Source organism: Staurois parvus, unplaced genomic scaffold (genome assembly GCF_062004578.1).
Source record: "Staurois parvus isolate SC_StPar_1 unplaced genomic scaffold, SC_StPar_1.0 ptg000019l, whole genome shotgun sequence".
NCBI classification, from domain to species: Eukaryota; Metazoa; Chordata; class Amphibia; order Anura; family Ranidae; genus Staurois; species Staurois parvus.
Window position 1 is genome coordinate 15,809,019 of NW_028317815.1, and position 17,724 is coordinate 15,826,742.

At 40.3% G+C, this 17,724-nt stretch overlaps 1 protein-coding gene across 2 annotated transcripts in view; it reads left to right on the forward strand.

Moving 5' to 3' along the window:
• The first annotated feature begins 460 nt into the window (after positions 1–460).
• LOC149472904 (chloride anion exchanger-like) overlaps positions 461–17,724 on the forward strand; it is an 87,868-nt gene continuing 70,604 nt past the window's right edge. For both annotated transcript variants that reach the window (XR_016313896.1, XM_089685125.1), the window contains exons 1-2: positions 461–520; positions 13,024–13,240. Coding sequence is in view for 1 of the 2 variants with exons in the window: in XM_089685125.1 (XP_089541251.1) it covers positions 13,092–13,240 (149 nt within the window). In the remaining variant the exon portion in view is untranslated. The remainder of the gene's footprint in view (positions 521–13,023; positions 13,241–17,724) is intronic.

Genomic DNA, 17,724 nt, shown 5'->3' on the forward strand with positions numbered 1-17,724 from the left:
GAGGCACCCTTCTTATACAATAATAGCGCTCTACCAGTCATATACAGTGACTCTCTATTGTCTTCTTATTCTTTCAAATTGTCAAAACTTAAATCACTAAAAAATGACAACAGAGAAATATACTTTCACCTAATATTCCATATTGTTTCAGTTACAAATGGATGACAGAGGTCAGCTCTATCTATGGTCCTTTACTGAGGCACATAAGCAAGAGGTATGCATTCCTTAGCCATCTGCAGACTTTGTTTCAATTTTTCTGAATAATGACTTAATGGCTCTAATTATTATTATTATTATTGCCAGCAGTGCCTCAGCAAAAAACAGTGAATGTAACTTTATACAAATTTCAACTGCAAAGAGAGCAAAGACTTTATCAGCTGCTATTTCTTTTCCACGTTCCCCTTATCTTACCAGCCCATATGAACTTAGAAGATGTAGTGTAGTTTTTTAGACAAGGATAGCGTGATAGTAACTCAGTACAGCCTACGGAGACTCATGTGGAAAAAGAAAAGAAAGACTAGTAAGTAAATTTGTCTCTCTACTCTCTCTCTATCAGTAGAACTACATGTACCAGCTTGGCACTCTGCTAAGCTGCTGAGTTCCCATGTCATTTAGCAACCAGCCAGTTTCTAGCAACTTATAATAATGTACTGGCTACACCACCGGGACTTCTAAAACCCAAGTTTCACGTATGGTAATGTGCTAGTAGGAAATGACAAACTTCCCTCTCGTAAGCATGTCCACTGACCACAGACTTGCAATCACTTACCACATCCAATTTACATATTCAGCCGTTATGGCAATATACCTTGATCTTTTTGAGGCTGAAGACTTGTAAAATGGCAACCTTAATGGCAGCCACTTCTATGAATCCATACATTCAAAAGGGTAGTTTGACATTAATATAGACATAACAATCGAAGTGCAATATGTGCGCTCAGATGAATCTATGCATATATTAGCTGCTGACACTATGCCTAGATACTTGGCACAACAGATATAGGTCTATAACAAGTGCAGTGCTCACAAACCCAAAACTAGAATAAATAGTAATGAAAAACAGTCTTATGTATCACCAATATCTTTCCCCCAATGTCTCCCATCCAAGTATTAACTAGGATCAACCCTGCTCAGCATCTGAGATGTAGGTCTTACCCTCAATGTCTATTGTTAACAGCAATATCTGTAATCAAAAACATAAAACATGATATGGTATAATATAAAAAACATAAATCAACAAAGTGCTTAAAACCAGGAATTCATATAGAGGCATTCCTCTACATGAATTCATGGATTTAAGCACTTTGTTGATTTATGTTTTTGTATATTATCACGATACTAAATCAACAAAGTGCTTAAACAATCAGATAACAACTACAGAGACAAACAATAGAAAGGGTTAAATCACTGAAATAGGTTATTAGGATATTATGTGGTTGACAGTCGGGGTCCCCACAACTGTATATGTAGATCGGCATCAAACAGACTGGAGAGCAGTGAGTCCATCATAGTTAACGCATGTGTATGCAAAGTGAAAAGGTCTATCGCAGTAAAGCGGTATGCAGACAGCAAGGGGAAGATTACTATGACTACATGACAACAGGGACCAGTGGTGTATTTAGGTTTTGTGCTGCCCTAGGCAATACAAAAAAATCTGTCGCGGACCCCCTGAACGCCCACCAGCTCCCCCACTTGCACCCCCTCCAGGTGAGAAGGAGACTCACCATCACAGCTCTCTGGAATCCTGACTGCCTTCCTGGAGTCTCATGGCCACTCCCCCGACATCCCTCACTCCGTCTGCTGCCCAGCCCCAGTTCCCATTGAAGCCTCCTCAGCGTGATGCAGGACAACCAGCATCCCTTCTTCCAGGGGGCGGCGCTGCCCCCCTGAAAAATGCTCCCCCCAAGACACATGCCTTGTTTGCCTCGTGGCAAACATGCCAGATTATATATCCTGGTAGACTTCACAGCACTCCCATCCCACCGATGAAGCCATGTGACAGTGACATAGCGCGTAAGGGGCAGAACTGGTGACACCAGCGCGCCATCCAAGAAGTTACATGGAAAACTACACAGAGCTGTGAAAATACATAGTAAACATTCCAATACACTTAAGGGGACACTGTGACATCCACAATATTTGAAGCGTCCCACATCTATACCAAATTAAAAAAGAAAAAAGCGCCACTTACAAAAAACACCAAAATGTCAGCAGTATATCCCACCCAAAATAAATTTTAGCAACAATAATACGAATTAAAAGGTATGCACTAATAACAAACTTATACAAAAGTGTATATCATCATCCAAAAAACATTAGTGTTTTAAATAAATTATAGTGTCCAAACATAAATTAGTGTCCAAATATATATATATATCTTCAGTGACTTGAACCAATTGTGAGAAATCCACCACCAAAGGAGATTAAATGAACTCACCAGAGCTAATGGCTGGTCAGATAATAAACCAGCAACAGCGCTTGTGCTCTGGGAGCAATGAACCCGATGTCCAATTAGATATGGTGATGTTTCAGATACTTCCAGATAAAAATAATCACAGACAAACAACTTTGCAGCCCAAGCTCTTATGATGAACTTCTCCACTCTTTCTCATACCTCCATGAGAGCATGCAGTACACTCAGGGACAAAAAAGAGAACATAATGGTGCAATACGTTTTTTTCATTTATCTCTTTAATAAAAAAGGTATAAGGAAACTCACAAACAAGGTGTCCAACAGACACCAGCTTCAATCGCAAAAAAGGGTTGAGATACAGTTAACGCTCACCGCAGATCTCTCCCATACAGCACAGAACAGCAAGGCTCTCTAACGTCCACATCGAGTAGGCTACGCCCAACCGGTTTCGTCACACCGGCGTCATCAAGGGGCGGTACCCCTTGATTGACGTACAAAGCTATTTACAACGCTGCGCCAAACTACCTCACTGACCTGATACCCAAATACCACCCAACCCGTACTCTTCGCTCCTCACAAGACCTCCTACTTTCTAGCTCCCTGGTCTCCTCCTCCCACACCTGGCTGTAGGACTTCTCCAGGACTTCCCCCATCCTCGAACTCACTACCCCAATCCATCAGACTGTCACCTACCCTCCTCACCTTTAGGCGCACCCTGAAAACCCATCTCTTCAGGGAAGCCTACCCCGCCCTCACCTAACAGCTGATCTCCTCCACTCCTCCTACCACTCCATCCCCCACAGCCACTTCCTCCTGTACCACTCTCCCCTCCCTCCTAGATTGTAAGCTTGAAAGAGCAGGGCCCTCGAACCTCTCGTATATTGTTTTGTTACTGTATTGTCTCATGTACTGTCCCCCACTATATTGTACAGCGCTGAGCAAACTTTTTGGCGCTATATAAACACTGTATAATCATAATAATAATTTTCAGGGGGGGCGCTGAGTAGTTTTTTTTTCCTGAAAAGGGGGTGGGAGGCCAAATACATTTGGGAACCTCTTTAAATGTGTAAATATAGCCATGGTGTGTTTATTAGTATAAAGACTGCTCATGCTCACAAGTTTGTCATAGTATAGTGAGGCACATGTGTGTGAGGGTTTGTACTGTAATCTGTTGCTGCTTGGGTAACACATACAGCACCGTGTAAATATTTTAGGCAGGCATGAAGAAATGCTGTAATATAAGAATGATTTTGAAAATACATTTTAATTGTTTATTTTAAACAATTTACAAAATGCAAATTGAGTGAACAGAAATCAATATTTGGTGTGACTACCCCTTGGCTTCAAACCAGCATCAGTTCTTAGACTTGCACACTTTGTAGACTTGCACAGTCAGGGAATTGTTAGGACTGTCTGGGACCTGTCACATGTCCCAGAAGACTATGGGGAGGGAGGGGGGAGGACAACTTCCGCTTCCAATCACCTAGACGATTGCAGCAGAAGTGGAAGCGGGTACCTGTCAAATTTGGATACTCGCTCCCCCTCCCCTGCTCCCCAAAGGTGCCAATCCTTAATCGGGAGCAGGGGACAAAAGCTTAATGCGGAACTTCCCCTTTTGGGTGGAGTCCGCTTTAAGCAGTCTTTTGTAAGGCAAGGGTCTATGTGTCCAGAATCAGCAACAGATTCGGCACTTATATTGATGGCAAGCTTGCAAAATATTTGTTTTTTATGATTAATCATAATTAATATTAAAATGTTTGAATGTTCGCCTTAAGCCGATGATATTATTTAATTCTTCAGTAAAATAAACTGAGACAGTAAAATAAGACAGGAGTTAAGCTGAGACTAGCTGAACCAGCTGAGGCTGAGTATTCTATAATAAGGCATAGCTGGTTAGATGACTCTGGTAGTAAATGTCAAGGGTATTAGAAGTGACCAGGGGCGGACTGACAACTCATGCGGCCCCGGGCAATAGGGGATCATGGGGCCCTTGTGTCCTTGCCCAAACTCAAAAAAGCCTACAAAAAAGGTACCAGGGGCATCTCATGGGGCCCCATACTCATACTGACCCCGGGCCCTCAGGCAGTGCCCGAGTTTCCTAATGGTCAGTCCGCCCCTGGAAGTGACTCATTATTACTTAATGTATTTTAATAGTATCTGTGTGTATTCAGTATGATTTATAAGTTGCTAATATTGATACATATATAGATTAGTGATTATACATTGATATGTTGTAAAGATACTTTCCTAAGTTATATTATCATTTAAATATGATAGTTGAGGTTACATCATCAACATATGTACTGGTCCATCAAAAATATCGTGTGTGGCGTCCCCTCCCTTCTATGAAATTGCTCTGGTAAGCAGTACTGATTTCCATACAAGGTCTTAAGAATCCCAAGCTATGACGCGTACTTGCCTCATAAAAGACCATGAGACATGAGACAACGGACACAAACACATTCATACACTCTAACACACACACAAATGGCTGTTCATAAGGACTTTCTGAGAAACTGGAACAGGTGCTACAAGACAAGAAATAGACATTAACGTCACTTCCGTCTTCTTACTCGGACTCAGCTGAGTTGAAACGAGACAAGATCACATGAAGGACAGAACAGCATATGGCTGGACAACCATGACAATAATGGTGACTTTTCTTTAAAGTCTGCTTGATATTTCTAGTTTTACCTACATGGAACTGTTCATGATATGCTTTACATTGTTATTTTAAGCCATTGTGTGATAAAATAAAATCATACTTTATTTTTTATTTCAACGGCTCTTTCATTCATAATCGCCTCAAGACACTAAAAGAAGTATTATATGTGTCTAAAATCCAACAGATGGCCAGATTTTTGAGTGGCTAGACTTAGAAACTTAGACTAGACTAGGTATTGTAAAGTTAATTTATTAATAAAAAATCCAAAAGACATCCAGACACAAGCAAACAGGAAACAAGCAAATGTGAAGATACAAGTGAACTACAACCATATAACCACAATGCCTAACCAAGTAACAGGAAGTCTACCAACTACTGTATATATAAGATGAAGAACACAGGTCACAGGGAATACCATGTGGGAACCAGGACTGAGATCAGGAAAAAGGGGAGCAGATATAAGGCAGCAAAGTGCAGGGCAAGAGCTAGATCAGGAGCAGGAAAAATGGCAGCAGCATCTGACTTAGCACAGCAAAACAAAACACTGATGCAAAGTGTAATAGTGGAGGAGAGACTAAATACCTTCCCAGAAAATAATTAACACAACCAACATAGTGATACCTCATTACGCACCTGCTTACAAACACCTTTATAAAAAAAAGTTCATCATGAAATCGATATTAGTTATATGGTTGGTATAATTTTACAATGGCAAATTACAGGCTTAGAGAATCACTGTGATAGTATTTTCAGTACAACGTGTCTCTTCTTCTATGCTATTTAGCTGCACAGTTTCATCTAGAATTAATTGCATTATTCAGCTTTCCCTGTTTGCGCAATAATACTTCCTTGAGCACACCCATACAGGCTGTACATTCGTTTCTATTGTTTAACTAATGATCGTAAATTTTTTTCTCAGTATTCAAATAGTGATAGCAGGGCAATATAATTGATTATTATTAGCAAATGATCATGACTTTGCAAAAATGTTTAGATGATATGAGCAGCTTGCTGGTGAATGGGAAAACAAGAATACCGTTACATGTTTAAAGGTGAACCACTGTGATGAATAAGTAACATATAAAAACTCTGTTTTTATAGTTAAAGGTAAAGCAGTGTGATGTAAAACATAGTTTGTTTCTATGGATAATATGAATGTCATATAAAGCCTACATTTTTATTTACTGTGTTGTAATGATATATGCTTTAATCAGTATGTAATGTTTAAGACATCAGTCACATGAGCAATCTGTTGTTGGAAATATGAGGTCGCATTACTCTTGTTAAAACTCTATATTCATCTGATATGGCGGTACTATTAGAGGCACAACATAAACTGATAGTTTAAAAAATGTAAAGTTTATGATACATCCAAAAAGACTTTTTTTTAAAAAAGAATTTTCCGACTCCATCATATAAAATGTTATTCACATAAGAACAAGGTCGCTTATCACTTATACCAAAATTACAATGAATGCACTTTTAAACAACATTATATATACATATATTAGCACATATATATGTTTCTTTTCACGAGCATGACGGGTTTCTTGGAGTATATCCACTTCATCAAGAGCTATAATTGAGATAAGTGAACATTTCTAGATATAAAAATATATATTATATTACATCATATTAGTTACATTCGCAATGCATTACAGCATCATTACATGCATATCACATGATATTCACAATTACCTGAAAGTGCAACAAACCAGGGTGGGGGAGGGAAAGATTACCAGGAACTCGGAGAGGAAAAAATCACCCAAATAGCCCTGATCAAAAGTTTGCATACCCTGGAATGTTTGGCCTTGGCACAAAGGTGACACACAAAGGTTAAAATGACAATCAAAGGTTAATTTCCCACATCTGCAGCTTTTCAGTTTGCAATTAGTGTCTGTGTATAAATAGTCAGTGAGTTTGTTAGCTCTCACATGGATGCACTGAGCAGGCTAGATACTGAACCATGGGGAGCAGAAAGGAACTGTCAAAAGACCTGCAGTACAAGGTAATGAACTTTATAAAGATGGAAAGGGATATAAAAATATATACAAAGACCTGTATATGCCAGTCAGTACTGTTCAAGCACTTATTAAGAGTGGAAAGTTCTGGGATCTCTTGATACCAAGCAAAGGTCAGATAGACCAAGAAAGATTACAGCCACAGCAACCAGAAAAATTGTTTGGGATACAAAGAAAAACCCACAGGTAACCTCAGGAGAAATACAGACTGCTCTGCAAAAAGACAGTGTGGTTGTTTTAAGGAGCACAATACGATGATACTTGAACAAAAAATATCTGCACGGTCGAGTTGCCAGAAAGAAGCCTTTACTGTGCCAGTGGGCTTTAGTTTGTATCTCGAACAATTCTTCAGGCAGTTGTGGTCGCAAAAGGAGCCAAACAACTATGTGATAATAAATGGCTTCATATGATTACTATCCTTAAATAAATGACAATTTTTGGGCATGATTTGTCATATTTTTAATATCAATGCCAACATTTTACAATTTCTGCCAGGTTATGCAAACTTTTAAACACAACTGTATATAGAGGTAAAGTGCCAACCACTGTGGGTCCCACCGAACTTAAAACAAGGTTTCATCACCAGCCAAAATGACTTTTAGCTGTGTGTAGGACACCCCCATTACTCTCCTGAATCACTGCTAACTGCCTCCACCTGTGGATGTTCCATGACGTCGGTGATAGGAGCCGCCACTCAGTCTGAACTGGGCAGACCCGCTCCAAGATGTACACTCATCCTTAGCAGCTTGGGGGCCATAAACAATTGCAATACTTTTACCTATTGAATGTATGTAAACAGAGTGGGACTGATTTACTAAAGAAATAGAGCATGCTCCCTTTTAAAAATGTATGTGCACTTATCTTAGCAAATGAGGTGAAGATGTGTTCATTTCAATCTTCCAATTATATGCTAGCAAAAACCCTGTTTTCTTAAAACGTCTGCAACACAATTAGCTATATAGAAATACAGTTAAATGAAAAAAAAAAGTGTAAATAATTAAGTTTCAATAAAATAAATAAAAATAATAAAAAAAAAATAAATAAATAAATAATTGCACACCTACCCCTCCCCATGCATACACACAAATGCTTAAAGTGTTACTGAACCCACCACAGTAAAATCAGTCTGTATATGCAGTAAAGCATGCTTGTTATATTCACTGTGGAAGTTAAAGGGGTTAATCCTCTGCATTGTGTAAAAAGGCTGTTTGATCTTGACTTCTCTGCCCCTCCTCTTGTTCAAATGTCCACGCTGGTAAGACAGACTGAACCTGGAGCCCTTCTGTACATACTCAGTTTTGTGTATATTGCTAGATAGGTTTTTTTTTCTTGGGAGAGTGCATGTGATCAGCACAGGGCAAATCAATACTGTCCAGACAGAGGTCAGGGGTTTTGCATTCTCCTAGAGCAGAAAGAAAACTCCTCCTACAAGTTTTAACCAGTGCTCTGCTGAAGTCACAAGACTGCTCTAACTGTTGATAAGAAAAGGTATTTAGCAGTTTACATTTACTAAAATCATTGCACTCTCATGTTTTGTGTACTCTGGGAGACCAGATGTAGTGAATGCAGGGTCCTGTGTTTAGTAACATTTAATTTCCCTTGCAAATGATAGGTATTCAAAGGGAACATGGTTGAGATGTTTTTGAACTAAAGGCAAAGCAGGACATACAAACCTTTTCTTTCCAAATTCTTCATTTTCCATTTGAATGCATGTGTCTGAGCAGCACCATAAACCCTAGAGGTGCCAAATATATGCTTGAATCCTGGGATGATCTGATCAGCAAAGCTACAATATTTCCTGGTAAATGCCTACTTTCTCCTGCCTTCTATACATTTCTATTGGCTCATCACAAAGCTGGGTTGCTTTACTAGTTCATATGAAGCAAGATGAGGCAGCCAAGCTTTGACTCTATCAGGATGATCAGAAGCGTGACCAATCAGATTGGTCCGGAGAGCCTGTCTTACATTATGGCGGTACCTTTTTGGTATTCAGTCAGGTTGGCAAGACTGCTGCCTCCTCCTACAACCTTCTGGTATATTCACTGTCAGAGACTTAATCTGCCCATTCACCAGTAAAATTTAATTCCAATGTTGGTATGGAAATTCTGAAAATTCATTCCTCAAAACCTTTTTATCTTGCCATCATTGAATTTTGAATTTTGTTCTCAAAACCCCTTAAAATTTCATCTAGACCTGTTACTTGAATAAAATCCCAAGCATATTAAATATGTTTCTTTTTTGCCTTCACGTGTGCATTACACACATTCATTACTAGAATTTCTGTTCATTTAGCGAAAAATTTCTATCCTGCTCGAAGATTCTCATCACTGTGGTCGAAAATGATCATCAATGTGACCCCAATAGTCATTAGAAAATTGAACAAATGTTCCAAAAATGAAACTATTGAATAATAATTTAAGAGGTAAGAGGTACAGTGCCTCTTACTATGGACAATAGGCAAAGCTCTTGTAAAGCAGCTATTTGTGTGAGCAGCTTTTAGCCCTAGTCCTTCAGCCGGCTAGCATTGGGGTATAGTTTTTTACAGTGGTGCTCATGTGTACAGTCCCAGTAAAGTCTGCTTGCAGTAAATAATGCTGCTAGTTAAATGGTTAGTCCTTATATGCTCAGTCTCTGCTAGCAGCAGAAGGTTAATGGCAGCAGTGTCATTTCACCAGTTTCAGAGATACAGCAACGGGGTCCTGCTGGCAAGTCACTTCTGGATCTGTCTAGAGTGACTCCAGTGCTAAGAACACAGCCATAGGAAGCAATGTCCACACCTCAGTCTCCTCGCAGCAAAGTGGAAATCCATCAGTATTCAGCTTGTGAAAATACAGCTCCCTCTCTTTATACCCGACGCGCATTGGGAATTGTAGTCCAATAGTCCATTAACTGCCATAGTAAAGTTTATTTCCCAAACTTAATTTCCCATGATTCAATGCTGCCAACATCAAGTCTCTTGAGCTCAGTCTGCTTGTCAGCTCTCCTTGGTAAATGGAGATGAGGTAGTGTTAACCCATTCAACTGGAGTCAATTGGGAGCACAGAGAGCACTGCAGCACAGTGTCCTAAATCGCTCTCTGTCTCTAACTAACCACCTGGCTACACTTGTTTAACAGTTTTTATTTGATAGTTAAAAAAGCTATAAGCCATGTATAACCATTTTGATGAGGATAAATTATAAAAAATAAACATTCTCAATAGAATTGTGATATCAGATCTGAAATTGATTGACGTACCAAAGGCCACATTATTAGTTGAAGAAACCTGCCTCTTCAAACACCTCCTTCTAATGGGAGGTTACAAAATACCAGATGTTTTCTTTCTTTGAATGACATGAAATGTAAGAAATGCTTACACAAATGATATAATTTTATAACAAAATGACCTCTTCTGGCTGTTTTAGAATGTGCATGAGATAACTCAGGCAATACATATTATGGCTGATTTACTAAATGGCACCGTTCACTTTGTAAAGTGTATGTGTAGTTTGTAAAGTGATTGTTCACTTATCTTAGTAAATTAGATAAAAATGTTTTCTCTTTACTCATTCAATAATTTGCAAGCAAAATCTTGCTTTATTTCCAGTTTACATGATTGGGTAATCAATGTAAACACAGCCTCACTTTATTAACTAAGTTAAGTGAATATACTGTATACTTTGTTAAGTGTACAGCCTCTACTTTCTTCAGGACATCAACCGCACTGAATTGTGTGAAGAGGTTATTAAATATATTTCTGTATATAATGTAGGAAGCAGGGGTGGACTGACTATTTGGGAACTTGGGCACTGCCCCAGGGCCCGGGGTCAGTAGGGGGCCCCATGCGATGCCCCTGGTACCTTTCATAGGCTTTTTTGGGTGTGGTTTGAGTGTGGGTGAGGATACAGGGGACCCATGATCCCCTATTGCCCGGGGGCCCCATGAGTTGTTAGACCGCCCCTGGTAGGAAGATTAAGGTAGATTAGGGCAGATTCATTATGGACCAACATTATGAAGACACAAGAAGGGGCATGTATCAATTGCATCACAAAAATAGACAATGCTAAATGGATGCAAAATCTGGAATGTTTTCTCCCTAAGACTTGTAGTACAGATGCAGACTCAGGCATTATTGGTCCCATAGACTCGTAGTACAGAAACAGAATCAGTTATTTTTGGTCCCACAGACTTGTAGTATAGAAGCATTGACATGCATTGTCAAAGGACAGCTTAGCATTTGGAACAACATTTAGTAACAGTTTCCTATATATTGGCAAGCCATATCAACTTTCTAAATTTGAATATGCTGCCCTTGATTACAATAATTGCTTTTCTATCCCTTTTTCTCTATGTTTCCCATTCCTTTACTTTTTTCAACTTTCCAAATACTTTCAGGGCCTGATTTCCCACATCATGGTCATGGTCCAATAAGTACAATTTATTTATTTTCTTCCAAAAACAATTAATTTCTAATTAGCATAACATGGTCTTTATTTATTGTCTGGGTTTATAAATTGCAAATCTACAAATCTGAATGGTGAACTTTGTGAGTGTTTATGTCCTGAGCTATATGCTTTTATCATGTTATTGCAGTTTCCTGAGCAGCATGTCCTAATAATGAAATATATTGACTAAAAACTTCATCTGTCTAAAGATTACCGACACTCAGTGGTGCAGTTTGCAGCTGCTCTCTTCCTCTTATAGTAGACTTTTCATAACAAGTACACCCAAATGAAATCTTGACAGCTACAAAAAAACACAATTTCTTGCCTAAATCTTCAGGTAAAGCACTTAAAGGGCACAAATATGCCCATGTAATAACTACAAGGCCTCTCAAAGGTTACAGTTAGATGTGCAGGTGTAACCTTTCTTAAAGCAGAACTAAAGACATCATACTTACCTCCTCACTAATGGTCCGAAGTCTGAGAAGGGTCCCTTGCCAGTGCCAACATCATCCTCCCCAGTTCTTCTGGGTGGTGGTCTAAAGACATCTTCATTGGCCGGCCCAGGATTCCGTCATCCCCAAACATGGGGACTATGCCTGCAGTGCACCTGAGCTGCACATGTGCAGCTCCGTTTACATGCCACTGAAGACTGCAATCACGTTTCTTCTGCAATAAATACCCCGCTTCCTTATAAGATATTTGTCTTTAGTTCCACCTCAGTATTGTTTCAATATAGAGAAGACATGAGCAAGAGATGATAATTTTTTCTGTCTGTTGTCTCTGTGAACATATTTCTGATTGTGATCACTGACCTATGGGAGAGGAGGGTGTAAAATCAGTCTTTGGTATTTTACAGTATAAATATAATTTTTTAGCAACTGTAGGAACATATTTTCCAGTCTTGGGAACAAAAACTACTAGAGCAGCCTTTGTAAAGCTTTTACCTATGAGTAACCCTTGAATGCTCCTTGTACCCTTTACCATGGTCATTTAATGGGCATTTAAAATGATTACAGGTGTCATGCAGTTGGCTTTGTCAAGTGGCATTAGCCCCAGAGCTATGCAAGTACCATAAAATGGGAGGTCTGTCAGCCACAGCTCAAGTAGGCCCTAGCAACCTCTGGAGTAACCCTAGGGTTCCATGGAGCCCTGGTTTAGAATGACTGTACTAGAGAATATGTTAACAATATTACTTTTTTTAGTTGCTTCAAACACTTTTAACTTTTTTTTTTATCATCTGTGTGGTAGACAACAGATATCTTGTACAAGACCACACCTTGTACAACAGGGTATTCCCATTGGCCGATTCTATCATTTAGTAATGTGACCTACAATGTTTTCAATAACTGTTTTTTTTTTTCTAAAACCATTTGTAGCTCTGCTCAATATCTTACAAGAGCTCAAAAATGTGCCAGAAACCCTGGTACACGCCTTGTAATCAGATATACTGACAAGATCCTTCAGCTGATTATCTTATTATAATTCATCTTCTTATTTTTCAGATCAGAAGGTCAAGACTTTTATTTTTTTTTAAATATAACTGTTTCTGGCCACCTCAAGCATTTTTGAAATGGAAACACAAGAACAGGATGCAAAGCAAATGGAAAATAAATATTTGGTGTCCAGACGTATTTATTCTGAGGATTCCTTCAGTGCTCATCATGAAATACTACAAAGAGATCACACCACAATTGTGGATCACCTGAAACGGTCATGTGGGTAAGCAGAAGACACACTTACAAGTACACAAGTATATGATCCAAACGCACACGTTCCTGCGTTAAAAAATGGCTGTGTGTATGAGTGGGTGCTGCAGTGACCGTCGGCTGGAACCGAACAAAATCAGCAAGGAAAGAATGTCACCAGCACACCGAGGATCACCAATATGGGTCCAAAGGTTTTAATAAACCATCACATAGTTACAGCAAGGCAACGTTTCGGAGTCTCGCAGGACCCCTTCATCAGGCATGTGACAAGCCTGATGAAGGGGTCCTGCGAGACTCCGAAACGTTGCCTTGCTGTAACTATGTGATGGTTTATTAAAACCTTTGGACCCATATTGGTGATCCTCGGTGTGCTGGTGACATTCTTTCCACACTTACAAGTACAGTACATTAGCTTACCCAGCACATTGTAATGCTTTTAATTAGGCCACATTTGTTGTTAAAATGCTTCAAATGCCGTAATGCATTAAGGTGCAATTTTATCCCATCAAAGCTTATTTCTAAAAAAGAAGAAAGCAGGAAATGGTTTGTATTCCCAGGAAATCCAAGTTATCTCCTATTGTAGCATCAGCCCACAAAAAGAAATCCATAAAATGGGACACATGCTGGATTTTTCTTATTAGCCAATGCAACTCTGTAATTAACATACTAGTAGATGTTGAACAGCTGCTACATTGCGGTATGGCCCCATTGGGTGTCTAATATTGGCTCAAGGTAATACCACCATTGTTACCAGCAAATCCAAGCTGCCAAAATCACAGCTGAGCTTGCTAAGTAAACAGAGAAGCTGGCTGTTGCTGTTGCTGTCAAAACCAGGGGCATCCCTAGGCAGGTGAGGGGGGTACGAGCCGCACCAGGTGACATCTACCGCATGGGGTAACACCAGACCCGCTCCACGAAAAGGTAAGTTGTAAAGCAAACTGACGATCCTCTCAGGATGGATCGGATCTGTGGATTGAGCATAATGGATTGGACTTCAATCCATTATGGTCCGCAATTCGCAGATCCGATCCATCCTGCGGGGATCGTCAGCTTGCTTTACAACTTGCCTTTTTGTGGAGTGGGTCTGGTGTTACCCCGTATAGATTGCATGCTGACAATCCTTGCAGGATGGATCAAATCTGTGGATTGGGGAGCATAATGGATCGGGCTAGTGAACTGTTGCCTCAACAACAATAATTATTATCACTCCTCATCCACATATATGACAACACATGGGTGCACTCCAGGTGACCAGAAGAGCATTTTCGGGTTCAGTTACAGAAGTTGGCGATGACAACAGTCCTATGACAACACTATGACAACACTGGCTAGCATCCAGACAATATGCAAACTTCAGAATAGGCTTTAAATAGATAAAGTTCTGCAGTGTGGTCCTTTTTTACCTTATTACCTTCTGACAACCCCTTTCGGGTCTACAGTTCCTATCTACAGCATATTAGCTGTTGTAAAAGTACCAGCTATTTCAGTACCACATGCATTAAGAAACACATGACTCTGCATCACAGAGCTCGGTGAGAGTAGCATCTCAAAGAGACAAGTCAGTGGCAAAAGGCCCACACTTCTAATCCTCTTTGTTCCTCACTTTCTGCATCTGCCCTCCTCCACAACATTCTCCTGCTGCATCCTCTGCAGCATCTGCAACCTTTAGTGACAGGGAGGGAAGTCTCACTAGGAGTTTCAGAGGCTTAGTATGCAACCTTAAAGCTGAGCTCCACCCAAAAGGGGAAGTTCCACTTTAAAGACTGGACCCCCGGTCCCCATTAAGGATTAGCACCTTTGGGGAGTGGGGGGGGGGGGCGGGTACCTGAAATTGACAGGTACCCACTTCCACTGCGATCGCCTAGGCAATCAGAAGCAGATGTTGTCCCCCCCCCCTCCCACCCTGTAGTCTTCTGGGACACTTGACAGGTCTCAGAAGACTAGAGGACCATTCTGAAAGCACAGCGCTACTCGCACATGTGCACTGGGCACCCGGCTGTGAAGCTGCAAGCTGTCAAAGCTGGATGCCCACACTGAAGATGCCAGCGCTGGGAACACCGGCTGGCTGGTGAAACGGGCTGCGGGGAGAACACCGTGGGATCGAGGGACAGGTGAGTGGCTGTTTTTTAATAGCAGCTACAGTTTTTGTAGCTGTTGACTTTTATTTTTTTTAGAGTGTGACTGGAACTCCCCTTTAAGCAGCAAAGAGGGTAATAGGGCCACGATAGGAGGATCAAGCTAATGACCTCCATTGCAGAGTTCTCCAATGGTGAAAGCACAGTCACCTGTACCCCCCCTCCATTGGACCCATCCTCCAATTCCTCATAACAAGCAGCCCCCCTTATAAGCCCCAGAGCATAAGCAATATCCCAGGTTAAACACTGACATGTGCTGCCAGCTCTACCAGCTTTTTCCACCTGTCCTGGCCTATTCTAGAGCTCCAGCACTGTAAAGGTGTCAGACATTTTTTGGGGAAAATCTTTAACCAAAGGCTGGCAGCTCTTCCACAATGCAGAGACAAGGGCAGGCACCAGCAAATGGTAGAGGGAAATCACATTGGCCGTAGGGAAGTACAGGCAACAGCAAACATTTAGAGAAGAATCCTACAACCATAGGCTGCTCACCTTAGCCCTTTATTAAAAAAAAATGTGTCAAGATGGGAGCTGTGTGCCTTGTGCTGTGTTCACTATATAGAGAGCAGTCTTACGACAAATGCATAGTGGACCCCGCTCAGGCTGACAAGATCCAATAAATTGGATGCTGCAGACTAGTGAGGGTGCAGGCTGGGGAGAGGTTCGCCCAGACCCAAAGCATGCTGTAGAAATAGGAAATTATAGCACCCCGCCCGGCCCAAGTGGTTAGCAGGTAAAAGCAGCCTTAGCTTGATTCATCCCCAACAGGGGTAGGGTGAAACAAGTTGGGGGCTTGGCTTTGATGGATTGAGCTGAGGCTACCTCTGATGCATCTATGGTGTTCAATGCAGGCTAATCCTTGAGGAGATTTGGTGCCAGACCACTCAAATAAACCAGACAGATAAATATCCTTCTAAGTGCAGTATTTATTAAATGAACATTAAAAGCATATGACAAACGATTTTGCATTCACATGGAGTGGTGCCTGTAAACTGGCACCAGTATCTGCAGCTTGTGCATGCCAAAGATGGCCGACATGCGTTCCAGGCCTTGCTTTCGCTATGGCTGAACGTTCCCAGACCTGAAAGTGACGCATTGACGCTTCGACGTACGTTTCGCCCAGTGGCGTCTTACTGAAGCAATGTGTTTATGCTTTTAAATAGTATTTACAGATCTATAATATGTCTTGTATCATAATAATGGTAAATCATATCTGCCACTTACCTGCCCATATTGCATTGTGTCTTGGGGTTTGACAACGACCTGTTGAATTTTAATAAATCTCCATAATTTTGTGTTGGTTGCAAAGAAAGCAACATTCCTTTCTATTCTATCCACCGTTAATGTTCAATGAAAGACAATTCCACTCTACAAATACAACAGCAAACACTGCAGCTGTGCTTAAGTCAGAACATTTATTTTATTTACCATAATTTGCAGCCAGACTACACAGATTGCATGTAAGTGGTGTGCTTACTAAAGTATGTGAGTGTGTATGTGGGAGACAGCAAGAATCCTGCAGTGTTTAGTAGCTTTCTTTCTAAAGGAATTGGATTTTCCTTAAGAATTTAGCTGTATAAAGTTTTGGTATACTATTAATCAATATATCAATATTACAGCCAACGCCACCCCGCTCTCTGATTGTCTCTCAGACCATCCAAGTATGTGAGGGTTGATTTTGGGAAGCATGGTGCTCAATAGAGACTTGTATTCTCTCAGTATTGTTGGGGCAGGAACTTGCATAATAAATGATAATAAGAGCATGCAAAGCTCATACCAGAAAACACCTCTGGTATTAAGCCATTGCAATTAAAAAATGATTAACCTTTGGAATTCTTCACACAGCAAACATGCAGAGAACAGCAGAGTAATAATCACCGATATTACAAGTTCACCTTCTGCCTACGTCAATTGTAAACATTTACGTAGGTTTCTTTTTGTTGGTTTATGATTGTCTTCCTTAGTAGAGCCAAAAAACATTGTCAGAATTCGAACCATTCACCACTACTAAAAAAGTTTTTGTCAGTTCTGCATTTGGAGATATTTTCCATCACTTCTTGTCCTGAGAGGTGAGGAAATACCTCCCCCATAATAAAACTGACAGCAATAAAAATGAGACTGATGATCTAAACTATAATTATTGTTATTATTAATATTACTCAAGATGTATATAGCACCAACAGTTTGCACAGCACTTTATAAAATGGAAGTGTCAGTACAGTTACAATACAATTCAACAAAAGAGGGATCAGAAGGTCCTTCTCATTACAGCTTCAGCAATCTAAAAGTTTCAATTTTGTCTAAATGTGTCATAGTATTACATTAGGGTATATTTTGCATTATATTAAAAACAACAAAAAGAAGT